This window comes from Trachemys scripta, chromosome 13 (assembly GCF_013100865.1).
Source record: "Trachemys scripta elegans isolate TJP31775 chromosome 13, CAS_Tse_1.0, whole genome shotgun sequence".
In the NCBI taxonomy this organism is placed as follows: Eukaryota; Metazoa; Chordata; order Testudines; family Emydidae; genus Trachemys; species Trachemys scripta.
Genome location: NC_048310.1, coordinates 37,825,028 through 37,840,462, shown reverse-complemented (window position 1 = coordinate 37,840,462; position 15,435 = coordinate 37,825,028). Strand labels below are relative to the sequence as shown.

The 15,435-nt window shown below is 41.5% G+C and overlaps 1 protein-coding gene across 2 annotated transcripts in view; it reads left to right on the top strand.

The window, feature by feature from the left end:
* GLG1 (golgi glycoprotein 1) overlaps window positions 1-15,435 on the top strand; it is a 179,568-nt gene that overhangs the window by 87,273 nt on the left and 76,860 nt on the right. For both annotated transcript variants that reach the window (XM_034788729.1, XM_034788730.1), the window contains exons 2-4: window positions 2,262-2,294; window positions 7,021-7,107; window positions 11,651-11,866. In XM_034788729.1, the coding sequence (XP_034644620.1) occupies window positions 2,262-2,294; window positions 7,021-7,107; window positions 11,651-11,866 (336 nt within the window). The remainder of the gene's footprint in view (window positions 1-2,261; window positions 2,295-7,020; window positions 7,108-11,650; window positions 11,867-15,435) is intronic.

The window sequence follows — 15,435 nt, the reverse complement described above, 5'->3', positions numbered from 1 at the left end:
TGGTGGCAGGTTTAATTGAGGGCATTCTGGCTCTTGCTTTTCAATTAGTTCAGTCTGAAACTGATCTATTTTGGTTCTAACTACTGTTGAGTGATTAAGATGAGAGTAGAGAGGTGGAAACTTAACCTGTAAATCACAAACATTTAGTGGTTAGAAGCAGATGTAACTTTTAAAATACTGTAAATTTGACATTTCTCTGTTTTAATATTTCAATTTGGAACATACGAGCTGCAATATGAGGAAGTTGTGAACTGGCTCTTATATTCTTTAACAAAGCTGACAGTCCAATCTTCAGGTTATCAGAAAGTTGGGAAATAGTTTTCTTGTAATGATACTGGGAGAACCATCTAAATCAAATGCTAAACCTTCAAGTGCCACTTGTATTTCTCATTTGGGTTAGAGCTGGAGAAGTAAAAATCTACCCTTTGCCTGTGTACCAAATAAGCGGAAAGTATTTAGAGGTCACAAGTAACTGCTATAAGTAAGAAGTTGGGAAGTTTCTTCTAAACTTCCTATTTTAACGTGAGCTGCTGCCATTCATTCTTGCTCTGAAGCAATATTGGGTGCATGCATGTCTCCAAATTTAAAAAGTTGTTATAGTAAGTTACTGAAACCTAATGGACTACATCTTTACTTTCCATATTTAATTGGCATGCAAGAATTACTTTAAAAATTGTTATTGGCTCCAGTGACGATTGCAATTTTTGGAGACTTGTTTCAGAGACCTATGGCTGTGAAAGAGCAAATAGATAATGTGGACTTAAGTATGAAAAGTAGTAGTGTTGGCTCCAGTGGAGCTATAAAGTGTTATCTGTTGATCATGGGGTCATTTTTCTGTGGGAGAAGAGACAAGTGGGTGACAGTAGGTGTCATATTCATGCCCTCCCTTTCTCAGTAGAGAGGTGACACTGGAATTGGTCTCGCTTAGGAGACCTGCCCAACCTGAATGGGGAAACTCCTAGCCCACTGATAGGGTGCTGATCTTGGGGATGGGAGACTTGTGTGTTTTAAGCATCCAGCCCAGTCTTTCAATTTTTAAAAATTCTTACGGCTTTTAATGGTGTTAAATGAATTGGCACCTGCGATGAGGAAAGGAAACAAATGGCAGGTTCATTTTAAGAGCTGAGTTGAAGTCTGGTATCAAGCACTGCACATCAGATCTACAAAATGATATTGAAGTAGATGCTGATCACATATGCATTCTTTCTCTCTTCACAGCACCATCATGGAAGAAACTTAGCTCTTCCAGAAGCTAATAGTCTTTCTCAGGTGCCAGTGACTGTAGTATCAAGACACTACTCCCATCCACTTCTATACCTGCCAAACCCTCTTATCTCTCTCTATATAGAGAAAGATAAATGTTGAAATGAGGAAAAGTCGGTCTTGCATCCTGAGCTGCTGATTCATCCTGGAGAAATGTTTCCCTTTTGCCCAGGTCTCCTGCCGAATACGTTAGAATTAGACTGGTCTGGTCTGTTTGTTAACTTATCACTTGAATTTCTATGGGGCTGAGGCAATATTTTCATCTTTATGGATTATGGAACCCAGTATATACACACATTAAATCTAATCCATATGACACCTGAACATCAGAACCTATTCATTCCTCTTGGTGAAGGAGTGAATTCCAACTTTACCTGTTGGTCCAGACTTCTCATCCTCCCAGAGCTGAAATATGGGACACTGCCTGCCAAGTGCAGAACACTGACCCCTGAAGTAAGGCAGCCATATCTTCTCTTCCACTTTGAATTTGGGTGGTTGTACTCCATCAGCATCTGTACCATTGGGTCTCCTTGTGCTTTTTCAGAAGTGTTCTGCCTTCTAGGCTTATAACACATGGGTAACGGAGTACAGATCAGGAGGAGCACATGAGACCTAGCTATATGGGAGCTACATGAATACTGCTCTTACTGTGCAACTTAAAGGCTGTAAAGTGAAACGGTGCCTGGAAAATTGCTGAACAGTATAACGTCTCACTAAAACTGGGATAATTATGCGGTGTTGATTTCTTTGTCAGTGAAGTCTTAGTGGCATTTATGCAGCAGCATTCTTGTTATGTAGCTTTTAAAGCTTCCTAATTACTGGCTTTTGTGAAATAACTTTCATGGTAAGAAGTAATCTTAAAACATTTTGAAAATGCAAATTTGTATCCTTAATTTTTTTTGCAGTATTTTGAAGATTTAACATCCTCAACCTTTGGCATATGTTAACCAGTTCACGTTAGATCTGGACTAAAGCGCCTTTCTTTCTTTTTCTTTCAGCCGGACAATGAAATCTCTTCAGACTGCAACCATGTAAGTATCGGTTGATTTTCTTTGCTCTCTAGCTAGCTATAGCATTTGAAACTTACTTCCTGCGGCAACCCCTGGCTATTTTGCAGAGACCGAAAACAACACTTGCCACAAGCTGTAATGTTTTCTGTGCCAATATGGGTTCCTGGGCTGACTCTCAGCAAGGGAACATGGAGCCAATTTCTTTATCATTACACACCATCTCATTTAGGCTTTCTAAATTCAGATTTGCAGTAGGAAGGTGCTGGCTGCTTAACTCTAAATCTTCACCTGTGGCTCACTTGGGTTAAGCTAGGAGTATCCAAAATTTCCAGAGTTCTCAATGGGACCTCATCTTTCATGGAGGTTGCAACTCCCAGTATGCAATGTGTGGTCTTCTCTGGAGGTGAGTTCCTTGGCTCAGGATGGAGTATTGCATGCCGAGACCCGTAGTCTATGAACTACACCTGTGTTAAAGGTGAAGGTAGTTAAAATCTTTTCCGTCCTATGCATGGCCCTCAGTTGGGTAAAGTCTGAAAATCCCTGATTTAAATTGTGTGGTGTATTCAACAACAGGTCCTCTCTGTGTAAGCTGGATCATGGAGATTGTCACAAACCATAAAAGGTAGAAAGAAGCCAGACACTGACGTATTTGTCTTGACAAAGAGCATAGAGTTGCCCAGTTAGCTCAGGAGGTAATTGTGACAGTTCCCAGGGCTGTGGGCCTTTAGAATGAGGAAACCTTGTCTATGCCTGCTGTGGGTCAGCTTCCAACTCCGCTGGCTATGGGCAATAGAGGCCCCGCTGTCCCTCTGCAAGTTAGCGGCAGGCACACTCCAACTCTTGAGTTGTCCGAGAGTCTCTCTGGAGTGTCTGGCCCCTCGTCCACTGGGCTCGCAGTATTCACAGATTTGCTGCTTCCAAAGACACAGTACAATCCCGGCTTACCAGTTCCTCTCTGATCGCTGCTCTGCTTAACACATAGCACTTAGATTTGTTTATGTTGAAAACAAGTCTACATTTATTTAGCAAAGCATAGAGATTCAAGAAGTAATAAGTAAAAGAATTGAAAACAAACGGTTACATATAAAATAACGCAGAGTGCATTCTTGAGCCTAGACTTAATTAACAAGATATTCATGTCTTGTAGAGTATTGCTCACCCCAAATCCTTGCCAGGCTTTATAGCCAGGCTGGCTGTGGCCCTTCTTTCATGAGAAGCATGCTGTCACATTGTCCCTTTGCACTCCCTGTGCCATCAGCCAATTGGCACCCGAGGTTCACTGGGTCACAGGAATATTCTGAAGAGTACTGTACGCTTGCACTTAATGCTCTTAGCCTTAGAAAAATCTGATTTACAGAGTCATCTTCATTCACTAAAAATCTTAACTCACATGGAAACTGCTGTTGCAACTTGGAAAAGAACACAATCAGTTTGGTTTATTGTTTCTAAAGCTATGGGAAGGTATAGTGCTTGGAGAGAGGAACATGCTGCTGGGTCTAGGACAGGTTTTCCTTGGCTTACTTTGTTTATCAATGACCAGCCTATCATTATCAAAATTCCAGATTGCCAAGCAGACACTTGGAATTCACTGTTGTAGTTGAATTCAATTTGGCAACTTTGCTATTTTAGTGTTCATTCTTAAATAAAATAATTAGATTAGTTTTTATACAGTACCAAATGTCTTTGCTAGGATTGTGCAGTGTATTTCTGAGCTCTTAACAAAGCAGATCCAGATGTGGATGAGTTTTTAATATCCTGTAAGAACAAAATGATGGACCAATACTTGCTGCCTGAAATGGTAGGGGCATTCTCCAAGGGCCTGCTTGGTATGTGTTGACTTCATCCGTCAGGCCTGTTGTGATCCTGTAGGTTCATAGATTCCATGGCCAGAAGAGACCATGGTGACCATCTAGTCTGCCCTCCTCCTAGCACAGGCCAGAAAACTGCCCCACTTTTTCTTCCTGATGTAATAGGCTGTAGAAAGCCCAGGTTCTTGCTGCTACAACCAAGGCTTCAGATCCAACAACTTCAGAATCCTAGATTCCCTATCCCCTACCCCCACCACAAATAAATAAAAAGGAACCAGCTCCTAGTATGTCAGAACTAAAACACTCCCAGCAGCCCAGTCTGGATCCACAGCCCATAGCCATTCTGTTACGACTGGTGCTGCAAAGAAGACTTGGTGCCAAGAGGCCCCCTCATCATGGCCCAATGCATAGAACAGATGATAAAAATACCGAAGGGGTCATGCATAAAAGTATCCCTGGGTGCAGAGGGTGTGGGATTGAGAATCAAATGTGTTTTGCATCTGATAATTGATATAGTGTTCTCCCTTCCCCTGCTCTGCCCGGAGAGTCCCTCAGATCAGAGTTGCACCTTGGCTCCTACCAGGGAAGTTAAGGCTTTATCCAAACTTCATGTCTGTGAACAATCCTGCATTTCCCAGCATTCCTTGGTCTGCAGTCTTTGGTTGCATTCTCACTCATCTCCTGTGAAAGCATTTGATCTAGTTTATAGGGACTCAGACCTGTGAGCTTTCATCTGAGGGAAAGTCATCTTGGTAGTTCCTTGATCTGGGAGTCTCCTGTTAAGTCTATTATTCCAGTATCAGTACGTTCTTGCCATCTCTAATGTTAACCTCCCAGTTCATGGTGGAGGTGTGTCTAAAGTCCTTCCCCACCACCCATCTTTGGGCTTCTCCCGTGCATTAGCATCAAATGATGGCGGCTCTTACGGCTTTTTCATACCTTTCTGAAAGACCTAAGCACAAATCTCCCACCCTTTCTAGAATACCCTAAGGACCTGTCATCTCCATGTCTAATCTTTCAAGTACTGGAGTTGAGGGAGTGGAAGAAATACATAGGACTGTTGTTCCTGTGTCATCTTTAATGCTCTGTATGCTGCTGTCTCTGCCTTCTGAAGACTTTTAAACAGAGTTGTCCTACTTAGGCAGCAGACGTGCTGTCATCTAATTATTTTTTTGATTTTGTTTGTTTGTTTTATCAAGTGTTGATGTATAATGTTGGTCTAACACAATATTGGCTTGACCCCTTAATAGATTTTGTCACAAGTACAAAATGTGTGTTTGAAATATACATTTTGTGGCTTAAACTCCTGGTGCTTCTGGAGAGAAGTGCAATAGAATAAGCTAGTAGTGGCAACTGGGATATGAGGCCAGACTAGCTCTGGTCTGTTACCAAGTTTTTTGAATTCTTGCTGCCTTGTCTTATATTTCTTCCTTTAAATTGATCTACTGCTGAGGTGCCATAGGGCAGCTGGAACAGCCATGTTTATGGAGAGCATAATGTGCTAAAAGTGAAATTCATTTTCGATCAGTATAAACAATTAGATCGTATTTAATCAACTAATCCCAGACACTCTCCTGGCGGGGCAGTGACATACAGGAGTTTGGGTGTTAACTAGATCTGTTGTACTGCTGAAATGCCATTAGCCTTTCGAAGAGAGAACCCCTAAATTTTAATGGCGTGCCATCACAACACAATTTGTCCTAGATTTTATCTTGTTAATAGCCTTCTGAAGTGGGAAGTGAATGAGCAGCTGACTGGAATCTCCTTTCCAGCCAGGCTGGAGTTAGAAGGTTTCTGGCATGAATCCAGTTCATACTGAGTGCATCACTGTATCTGCATAGAGCAGGGGTAGGCAACCGATAGCACGCGTGCCAAAGGCAGCACACGAGCTGATTTTCAGTGGCACTCACGCTGCCTGGCCACCGGTCCGGGGGGCTCTGCATTTTAATTTAATTTTAAATGAAACTTCTTAAACATTTTAAAAACCTTATTTACTTTACATACAACAATAGTTTAGTTGTATATTATAGACTTATAGAAAGACCTTTTAAAAACGTTAAAATTTATTAGTGGCACGCAAAACCTTAAATTAGAGTGAATAAATGAATACTCGGCACGCCACTTCTGAAAGGTTGCCAACTCCTGGCATAGAGAATACTATGTTACACAACTAATACAGAAAGATTAGTGAATTGAATGCATTACTTTGCTAAAAGCTCAGCAGGTGTTAACTTAGGATGTTTTCATTGTCTTATAAACAAAGAGCGTGATTCAGAAAATGGATTCATTGGTACCTTTCCTTTTAATGACTCGATTAATGATCATATGTAGAAATTTTGGCTTTGGCAATCGTTTGCTTAAAACGTCGGACGATAGATGGATGAATTTTTGAGGTCCCTTCCAACCCTGATATTCTATCACTATATAAGACTGTAATAAATATAATTGATGGACTTTTTCTGCATAGCTTTAGATATGACCGAAGAATGAAGCTCATGCATAATGAACCACAGTAAGGGCTTGTCTACACTACCTGCCGAATGGGCAGGCAGCGATCGATCCAGTGGGGGGTTGATTTATCACATCTAGTATAGACGCAATAAATCGACCGCTGAGCACTCTCCCGTCGACTCCGGTACTCCACCAGAACAAGAAGCGCAAGCGGAGTTGACAGGAGAGCGTTAGCTGTCGACTTACCACAGTGAAGACACCACGGTAAGTAGATCTAAGTACATCGACTACAACTACGCTATTCACATAGCTGAAGTTGCATATCTTACATCGACCCTGCGCGGTAGGGTAGGCAAGCCCTAAATGTATGTGAAGGAGATTGCCTCAGTTTCTGTTTTAGTCTGAAGCTAAAAAAATCTGCATCATCCATAGGTGCAAAACTTCCAACCCTTCCTATACAAAATAATGCATTCTCTCTTTTTATTTAGCTGTTGTGGAACTACAAGTTGAACCTGACTACAGACCTGAAGTTTGAATCCGTGGCCAGAGAGGTCTGTAAGTCCACCATAGCAGAGGTGAGGGTGAAGAAAGGGGATTGCTTCATCTTTGTTATATTAGTGGATGGTTCTTACCCCTCTGCCACCAAAGCAAAAACACTTCAAATCCATCTAAAGAACACTTAGAGCTTGTCTAGATTGGGGAAAATGAGTGGTATGCTAAAATGATAGCTAATTGGTAATTAACGCAGTTTAAACACTGCTTAGAACCTAATATAGACAAAGATGTTAAAAAAATGTGTTAGCTGAATCAGTCTAGACAAGCCCTGTCTATGGGGAGATTTAACTGACAATAGACCATGTCCCGTCTTCCACATTTGGGGGGAAGGAAAGAGGAGGGGAGGGGAGGCTGGTTCCTGGGGATATCATTTGATATTTGCAGAAATGTCTAACTTGAGTGGTAGCAAGTGGTTGGATAGGAAGAATGATAGGAACAGAATAAAGAGAAATGATAAACTAAGAACTCCTCAGTTCCTGCTTGACCTATCACAAATCCACAGGGACTGGTCTATGGCCCAGTCCCTTGGAAATGACCCCTTTTAGTGTGCTGCACCCCAAGGACCCACACAGTTCCATAGGGGCAGGCCCGTGGCTTCCAAGACTCTGAAATTGGGCCTTCCACAGTCCCTTTCTCTACGTGGCTCCCTGCAAAAATCCAGCCAAAACAATCTCCTGTGGGAGGCTTGTACTGTGCCCCTTCCCGGCACAATGTTCTCAGTATTTGCAGCAACAACAGCAGCATTTTCAAAGCAAGGGAACAATTTATTAGTCATCAAGCATACAGAATCTGAAAGTCCTTAGATTAGTGCAGAGAGACACAGGTTAAGACATGGTCCGTGCTGGCCCAACTTGTGTAATCAGCCAGCCAAGCTATTATGGAATCCTTTTCTCTGTCTGCTTTTCAGTCCCCAAGGAGAACTTCTGTCCCCTACTGTGCCCAAAGGCCAGCCCTTGTCCCAGCCACTTGACACCTTGCCCCTTTTTCCCTCTACCTGGGGCCTTTGCTCCGTTTTCCTGTCTAAAAGTGGAGGAAATCTACTACTTCTTGGTCATTGGTTGCTAACTATAACTGTCCTGTCCATTGGGATTCCCATTGTTTTTCTGAATTATCCATTTATGTGGGTTGGTTCCCGCCAGTTGTTTAATGACTCATTCATTCCACCACAGACAGCTAAATGAGAAACACCTCAGGTCTGCCCCCAAGAGCGGATCTGACCCTTTGCACCCCCTGGATAGGAATGCAGAGTACATTGGGAAAGTGAGGCACACACAGGAATTATAAAAATATTAGATTCCCACTTTGTCATACCTTCCGCCAGGTGTTTTGTGTAGATTGGATTCTTCCATTCTTTACTGAGTACTAACAGCCGCTCCATACTTAAGGTTGCAACTGAGTTTCCATTACAAACCTCATTTTCCATGTTCCCTTCCCCAGTAAAATCCATGTGTCATATTGGCATCAAAATTGGTTAGCTAGGTCTGGGATCAAAGTAGAATTTTTCTTTTTAATTTGAAGTGGTTCAAACAACGGGTTCCTGAATGATGGAACTCTTCTATTTTTAGCTTGCCCTAAGAGTTAGTCATCTAGTTTGTGTTGCACTGCAAGGCACTCTGCTGTGTTTGGAAGTTATAGCTCCAAAATGGAAGCAACACTACAAATATCTCTACAAGCTGACACTTTGCAGTCAGAGCTAAGCCAAATGCTTTCTATTTTCAGCTCTTTGGTTTCTGTAATAGAGCTGCTGCAGAATTTTTACAATCCAGGCATGTTTGAGATTGCTCCCTTATCAAAGCACAGTTAATTTCCATGTTTATACGATGACTGTCTAGCATTGTTGTAAACATTACACTATAAATCTTAGATAAAAGCTCCTAAATGCAGTGGAGAAAGACACTGAATTTTAATTGTACATTAACTGCCATAATCTTCCTCTTATATAATTTTATGGTGAATAATGATACAAACAGGTGGCATACTGGTTTTATAAAATTCCAGTTTGATTTTAAAATCAATCATACATGCTACAACTCTTATTGATATTTAACAGCAAAGTAGATGCATGAAACAATCTTGGTTTAGCATTGGATAATGTAGATTATCAACCTGAAATTTTGCAAACTGACTAAGAAAAAAAAGAGAGCTTTTAATAGACCACCCTTTAAAATGTTTAAGAATTAAAAAGTCATACCATACCTTTCTATTGGGGGAACATGACTTCAGATTTTTATTTAATACGTTAAATACCAATTTGAATTGTCCTGTTCTGTTCCTGACCACTTTGGCTACATTTTGATTTTAATATCTTGTGATTTTTTTCGAAAGCCCTTGAGGGAATTAGGTGACCAACTTCCATTGGAAGTCGCCAGGAGTTAAGCACTCTAAAAGTTTTCTATTAAAATGGTTAATGCTAATGTGAAATGGTAGTCAAATTGACAAATAATATTATGGTTGTATAAGCATTTGGCCAAGAGTTTAACCCATGATAACATGACGTCCTTTAGAGCCAAAAATGGGGTTTCTTTAGAAGTGGCCAGAAGCAGCAACCTAGTACTTGCTGTGTTCTCTGCACAGTTGACTGAGCTAGACCCCATCTTTGAAACTGAATTATTTGCACTTAACTCAAAAGAAATTACGCATTTTGTCTGGTCTTTAGTGATCTCACCCAACAATTCTTTTATAACTGTAATTTTTCTAGGGGTTATATAGGTTAAAATGTTGAAATTGCACTATATTTTTAATGTTAGATTATTTGATAAAACCATTGTCCTTACGAATTAGGTTTTTAAATGGCCACATGCTATAGTTAGCTGGTATATTTAGAAAATAATTGATTGATCGATTATCAGGCAAAAAGGAATCATTGTGATCATCTAGATTGACCTACTACATAACACAGTCCAGAGAACTTCCCTGAATTAATTCCTGTTTGACCTGGAGAATATTTTATGTCTAGCTTCAACTACCAGCCATTTGTTACTGTTTATACCTCCGTCTGCTAGCTGGAAGAGCTCTTTATTATCAAATTTGTTCCCCGGTGTGGGCACTTATATGATCAAGTCACCCGTTAACCTTCTCTTTGATAAACTAAATAGATTAACCTCCCGGAGTCTATCACTATAAGATATGTTTTTCAGTCCTTTAATCATTCTCATGGCTCTTCTCTGAACACTCTCCAATTTATCAACATCCTTCTTAAATTGTGGACACCAGAACAGGACACAGTGTTCAACTAGCAGTTGCACCAGTGAGAAATACAGAGGTAATATAAACTCTCTACTACTACCGAATAAGTCCACTGTTGGTACATCCAGTGATCACATTAGCCCTTTTGGTCATTGTATTACACTAGGAGCTTATATTCAGCTGATGTATTCACCATGACCCCCAAGTCTCTTTCAGAGTCAGTTTCCCAGGATAGAGACCCCCTTCTTGTAATTGTGGCCTGTATTCGTTGTTTCTAGATGTATAACTTTAGATTTGGCTGTATTGAATTGAAACAGCTTGGTAAGCAGGGCACAAGCAATCCAGATCACTCTGTCCTCTTCATTATTTACCATTCTGTTCCAGTCTGCATCATCTGTAAACTTGATCAATAATGATTTTGTTTTATTACAAGACAAAGCAGAACTTGAATCTTGATGATTTTGTTTTGTTTATTAACTAGCATATAGCCAAGAAATGATCCCTCTGGGACCCCACTAGAAACGTACCCACTTGATGATTCCCACATACAATTACACTTTGAGACTTCAGTCAGTTTTTAATGTATTTAATACGTTGATTTTGTTTGTTAAAAAAATGTTGTGCAGTACCAAGTCAAATGCCTTACTGAAGTCTTAAGTAAATTACATTGACACTATTACCTTTGTCAACCAAATTTGTACGCTTATCAAAAAGATATTGTTAGTTTGACAAGGTCTACCTTACATAAACCCATGTTACTTAGCCCTTATTATATTACTCTCCTTTAATTCTTTATTAATTGAGTTCCATATCAGCTGTTTAGTTATTTTGCCTAGGAATGATCTAAGGCTGACTGGCCTGCAGTTACTCAAGTTGTCCTTTTTACCCTTTGTTATTATTGGCACAACATTAGCTTTCTTGCAGTCCTCTGGAACTTACCTAGTGCTCCAGGACTTACTGAAAATCAAATTAACAGTCCAGAGCTGCTTGGCTGGATCTTTTAAAACTCTCTGGGTATATCTACACAGAATCTTAGAGTGGGAGTGAGCCTGCCAGCCCAGGTCAACAGATTCGGGCTAGCGCTCTAAGTATAGCTGTATAGACAGCATTCTGAATTTGTGATTTGGGCTCTGAAGCCCACCTCCCACACTAGTGTTCCAGCCTGAGCCACAGCTTCAGAATACTGTGTACACAGTCATTTAGTGCTAGTGAGAGCCCCACTAGCCTAATCTATTGCCTTGGGCTGGACTCTCACTACTGCTTGGCCCAAACTGATGTGTAGACATAACTTTCATCACACCGTTTGTACACGTGCTGATTCTAAAAATGTTCAACTGCTCCTACTAAATAATTGAACACAACTCTTTCTCTGAACAGATCAAAGAATGTGCAGATGAGTTAGCTGGGAAAGGCTATTTGGTGTCCTGTTTGGTGGACCACAGAGGTAACATCACTGAATACCAGTGTCACCAGTATATCACCAAAATGACAGCCATCATCTTCAGTGATTACCGTCTGATCTGTGGCTTCATGGATGATTGCAAGAATGATATTAACGTCCTCAAATGTGGCAGCATTCGACCTGGAGAAAAGGTATCCACAGAGCAGGTGGATGGGAAGTGGGTTCATAAAGATGATACTCGGGGAAATTGGATGCTATTGTGGGACTTATATGTACACCAGACTTAATTATAATGACTGAAAACCAACAAAAGCGACACAAGCTACAAAAAAAGTGATGTGTTCCTGCTTACAGTGATTACCTCTTTAACAAGTTGTCTCAATTATTGTTAATGCTTGAAGTACTTTACTGACATGTTAGGAAAAATGCTGTCGTACTTGCTCCCACCTCAGCTGCGATTGATTTGTCTCCACTCCCACCAGACCTCCAACACAATTTAAAATAGTAAACAAATTATGTCTTTGGTCACGCTTATGTGACTTTTGCTTTATATGGTGAATCTTACAGTCAGGATTTAGTCTCCAGACAAACTTCTCTGTTCCTTGATGCATACTGTCAAATCTGATCTAGGAAAGTCTTTAGTGTAGGGGAGGCTGCTCGTGTGGCCTGCCAAACCCATCCTCCTTTCTCAGGGGGTTTAAATTTGGTACAAGACGAAGCAGAACTTGAATCTTGCTGTGCAGATGTCTTCATGGGCCTTGGTTTATGTTTTTTTGCAGCATACCATTTGCTGCAAGAAGAAAGAGAATGTTTGTTTGGTAGAAGGGTTTTTTGGAATCTCTGGTGTATTTAAGTGATGTTGTTCACTAGTAGTGTACTGTTTTTATGAATTAAAAAGTCCACTTGTCCTTTCACCCTCCATTGGTTAATTTCCAGGCTGTTAAAATAGACTATGCTGTCCCTGCTAATGCCCTCTTCATTCCTGCGCATATCAGTTTGAGTGTTTTAATATTTGTTCCTGATTGGTTGGTCAGCCCTGATCACATCTTGCAGCAACCTATCTGACTGCACAGCTTCTCATTTCACTGGAAGTGTGGGGCAGTAGCCAGTTTAGACAAGCTATATCCACTTCAACGCTGATTGTTCATTAATGAACCATTTAAAGACACCAAAAGTTTGTGATAGGATAGTTGGAGGAAGTAGGAAGGATTTCTAGGTACTACCTCCACATTCCTATTTCAGTGAAGCTTATGTAATCAACATTATGGTACTGTTTGTGTCAGTGAACTGTTACTTTATCCCTTGTCATCAACTTACCCATAAAGTTAAACTTGACTAAACTTTGTACAGTGCTTTGAAATACAAAGTCCTTAACTTTAATTACATTGCTAGAGGTTGAATCAGCCACTCATGGAGCGGTGAAAAGGTGCTGTCCTAGAAAATAGAACAGTTTCTTGGTGGAGATGCAGATGTGGTGCTTTGCTGCTCCAGTGAGACGTTCACTGGCATTAGCAGATCCTTTACTGTGCAGCATCTTAAATTGCAATGCAAGTGCGGACAGGAAGGTTGTATAACTGAACAGCAGGAAGTGCAAGTAGGTACTACTTAGACCAGCTTTTTCTGTGGGTGTTCCTAGTCTGGGGAAATGTGAAACTGGCAGGCCCCTAGAGCTTTGGATTGGTAATTGTCTTTGAGTACTTTTCAGCAACCTTGTTTCATTTTTGGAGAAATCATCTGTTTTTGTCCTTTTAAACTGGAAGGTCTTTGGGATAGAGACTTAAATCACAAGTATGGAATTGGTCCCCTATACTGAGCTCGACACTTAACTATGGTTTAACCAAATTAAAATATTTATAGAACCAGTGAAAGAATCTAGTTGAGAGGGAGAATAATAAGAGTGCTGAAATCATAGAATATTAGGATTGGAAGGGACCTCAGGAGGGCATCTAGTTCAACCCCGTGCTCCAAGCAGGACCATCCCCAGACAGATTTTTACCCCAGTTCCCTAAATGGCCACCTCAAGGATTGAACTCTCAACCCTGGGCTTAGCAGGCGAATGCTCAAACCACTGCGCTATCTCCACCCCCGTGCTTCACCACCCTCCTAGTGAAAAAGTTTTTCCTAATATCCAACCTAAACTTCCCCCATTGCAACTTGAGACCATTACTCCTTGTTCTGTCATCTTCTACCACTGAGAACAGTCTAGATCCATCCTCTTAGGAACCCCCTTTCAGGTAGTTGAAAGAGGCTTCAAATCCCCCCTCATTCTTCTCTTCTGCAGACTAAACAATCCCAGTTCCCTCAGCCTCTCCTCATAAGTCATGTGCTCCAGCCTCCTAATCATTTTTGTTGCCCTCCGCTGGACTCTTTCCAATTTTTCCACATCCTTCTTGTAGTGTGGGGCCCAAAACTGGACACAGTGCTCCAGATGAGGCCTTACCAATGCCGAATAGAGGGGAATGATCACATCCCTCAATCTGCTGGCAATGTCCCTACTTATAAAACCCAAAATGCCATTAGCCTTCTTGGCAACAAGGGCACACTGTCGACTCATATCCAGCTTCTCGTCCCCTGTAACTCCTAGGTCCTTTTCTGCAGAACTGCTGCCTAGCCATTCGGTCCCTAGTCTGTAGCAGTGCATGGGATTCTTCCATCCTAAGTGCAAGACTATGCACTTGTCCTTGTTGAACCTCATCAGGTTTCTTTTGGCCCAATCCTCTAATTTGTCTAGGTCCCTCTGAATCCTATCCCTACACTCCTGCATATCTACCACTCCTCCCAGTTTAGTGTCATCTGCAAACTTGCTGAGAGTGCAGTCCACGCCATCCTCCAGATCATTAATGAAGATATTGAACAAAACCGGCCCCGGGACCAACCCTTGGGTCACTCTGCTTGATACCAGCTGCCAACTAGACATGGAGCCATTGATCACTACCTGTTGAGCCTGACCATCTAGCCAGCTTTCTATCCACCTTATAGTCCATCCAGCCCATACTTCTTTAACTTGGTGGCAAGAATACTGTGGGAGACTGTATCAAAAGCTTTGCTAAAGTCAAGGAATAACACATCCACTGCTTTCCCCTCATCCACAGACCCAGTTATCTCCTCATAGAAGTCAGTTAGGTTAGTCAGGCATGACTTGCCCTTGGTGAATCCATGCTGACTGTTCCTGATCACTTTCCTCTCCTCTATGTGCTTCAGAATTGATTCCTTGAGGACCTGCTCCATGATTTTTCCAGGGACTGAGATGAGGCTGACTGGCCTGTAGTTCCCTGGATCATCCTCCTTCCCTTTTTTAAGAATGGGCACTACATTAGCCTTTTTCCAGTCATCTGGGACCTCCCCCGATCGCCATAAGTTTTCAAAGATAATGGCCAATGGCTCTGCAATCACATCTGCCAACTCCTTTAGCATCCTCGGATGCAGTCCATCCGGCCCCATGGATTTGTGCTCGTCCACAGCTTTTTAAAATAATCCCGAACCACTTCTTTCTCCACAGAGGGCTGGTCACCTCCTCCCCATGCTGTGCTGCCCAGTGCAGGAGTCTGCGAGCTGACCTTGTTCATGAAAATGGAGCCAAAAAAAGCATTGAGTACATTAGCTTTTTCCACATCCTCGGTCACTAGGTTGCCTCCCTCATTCAGTAAGGGGCCCACATTTTCCTTGATTTTCTTCTTGTTGCTAACATACCTGAAGAAACCCTTCTTGTTACTCTTAACATCTGTTGCTCGCTGCAACTTCAAGTGCCATTTGGCCTTCC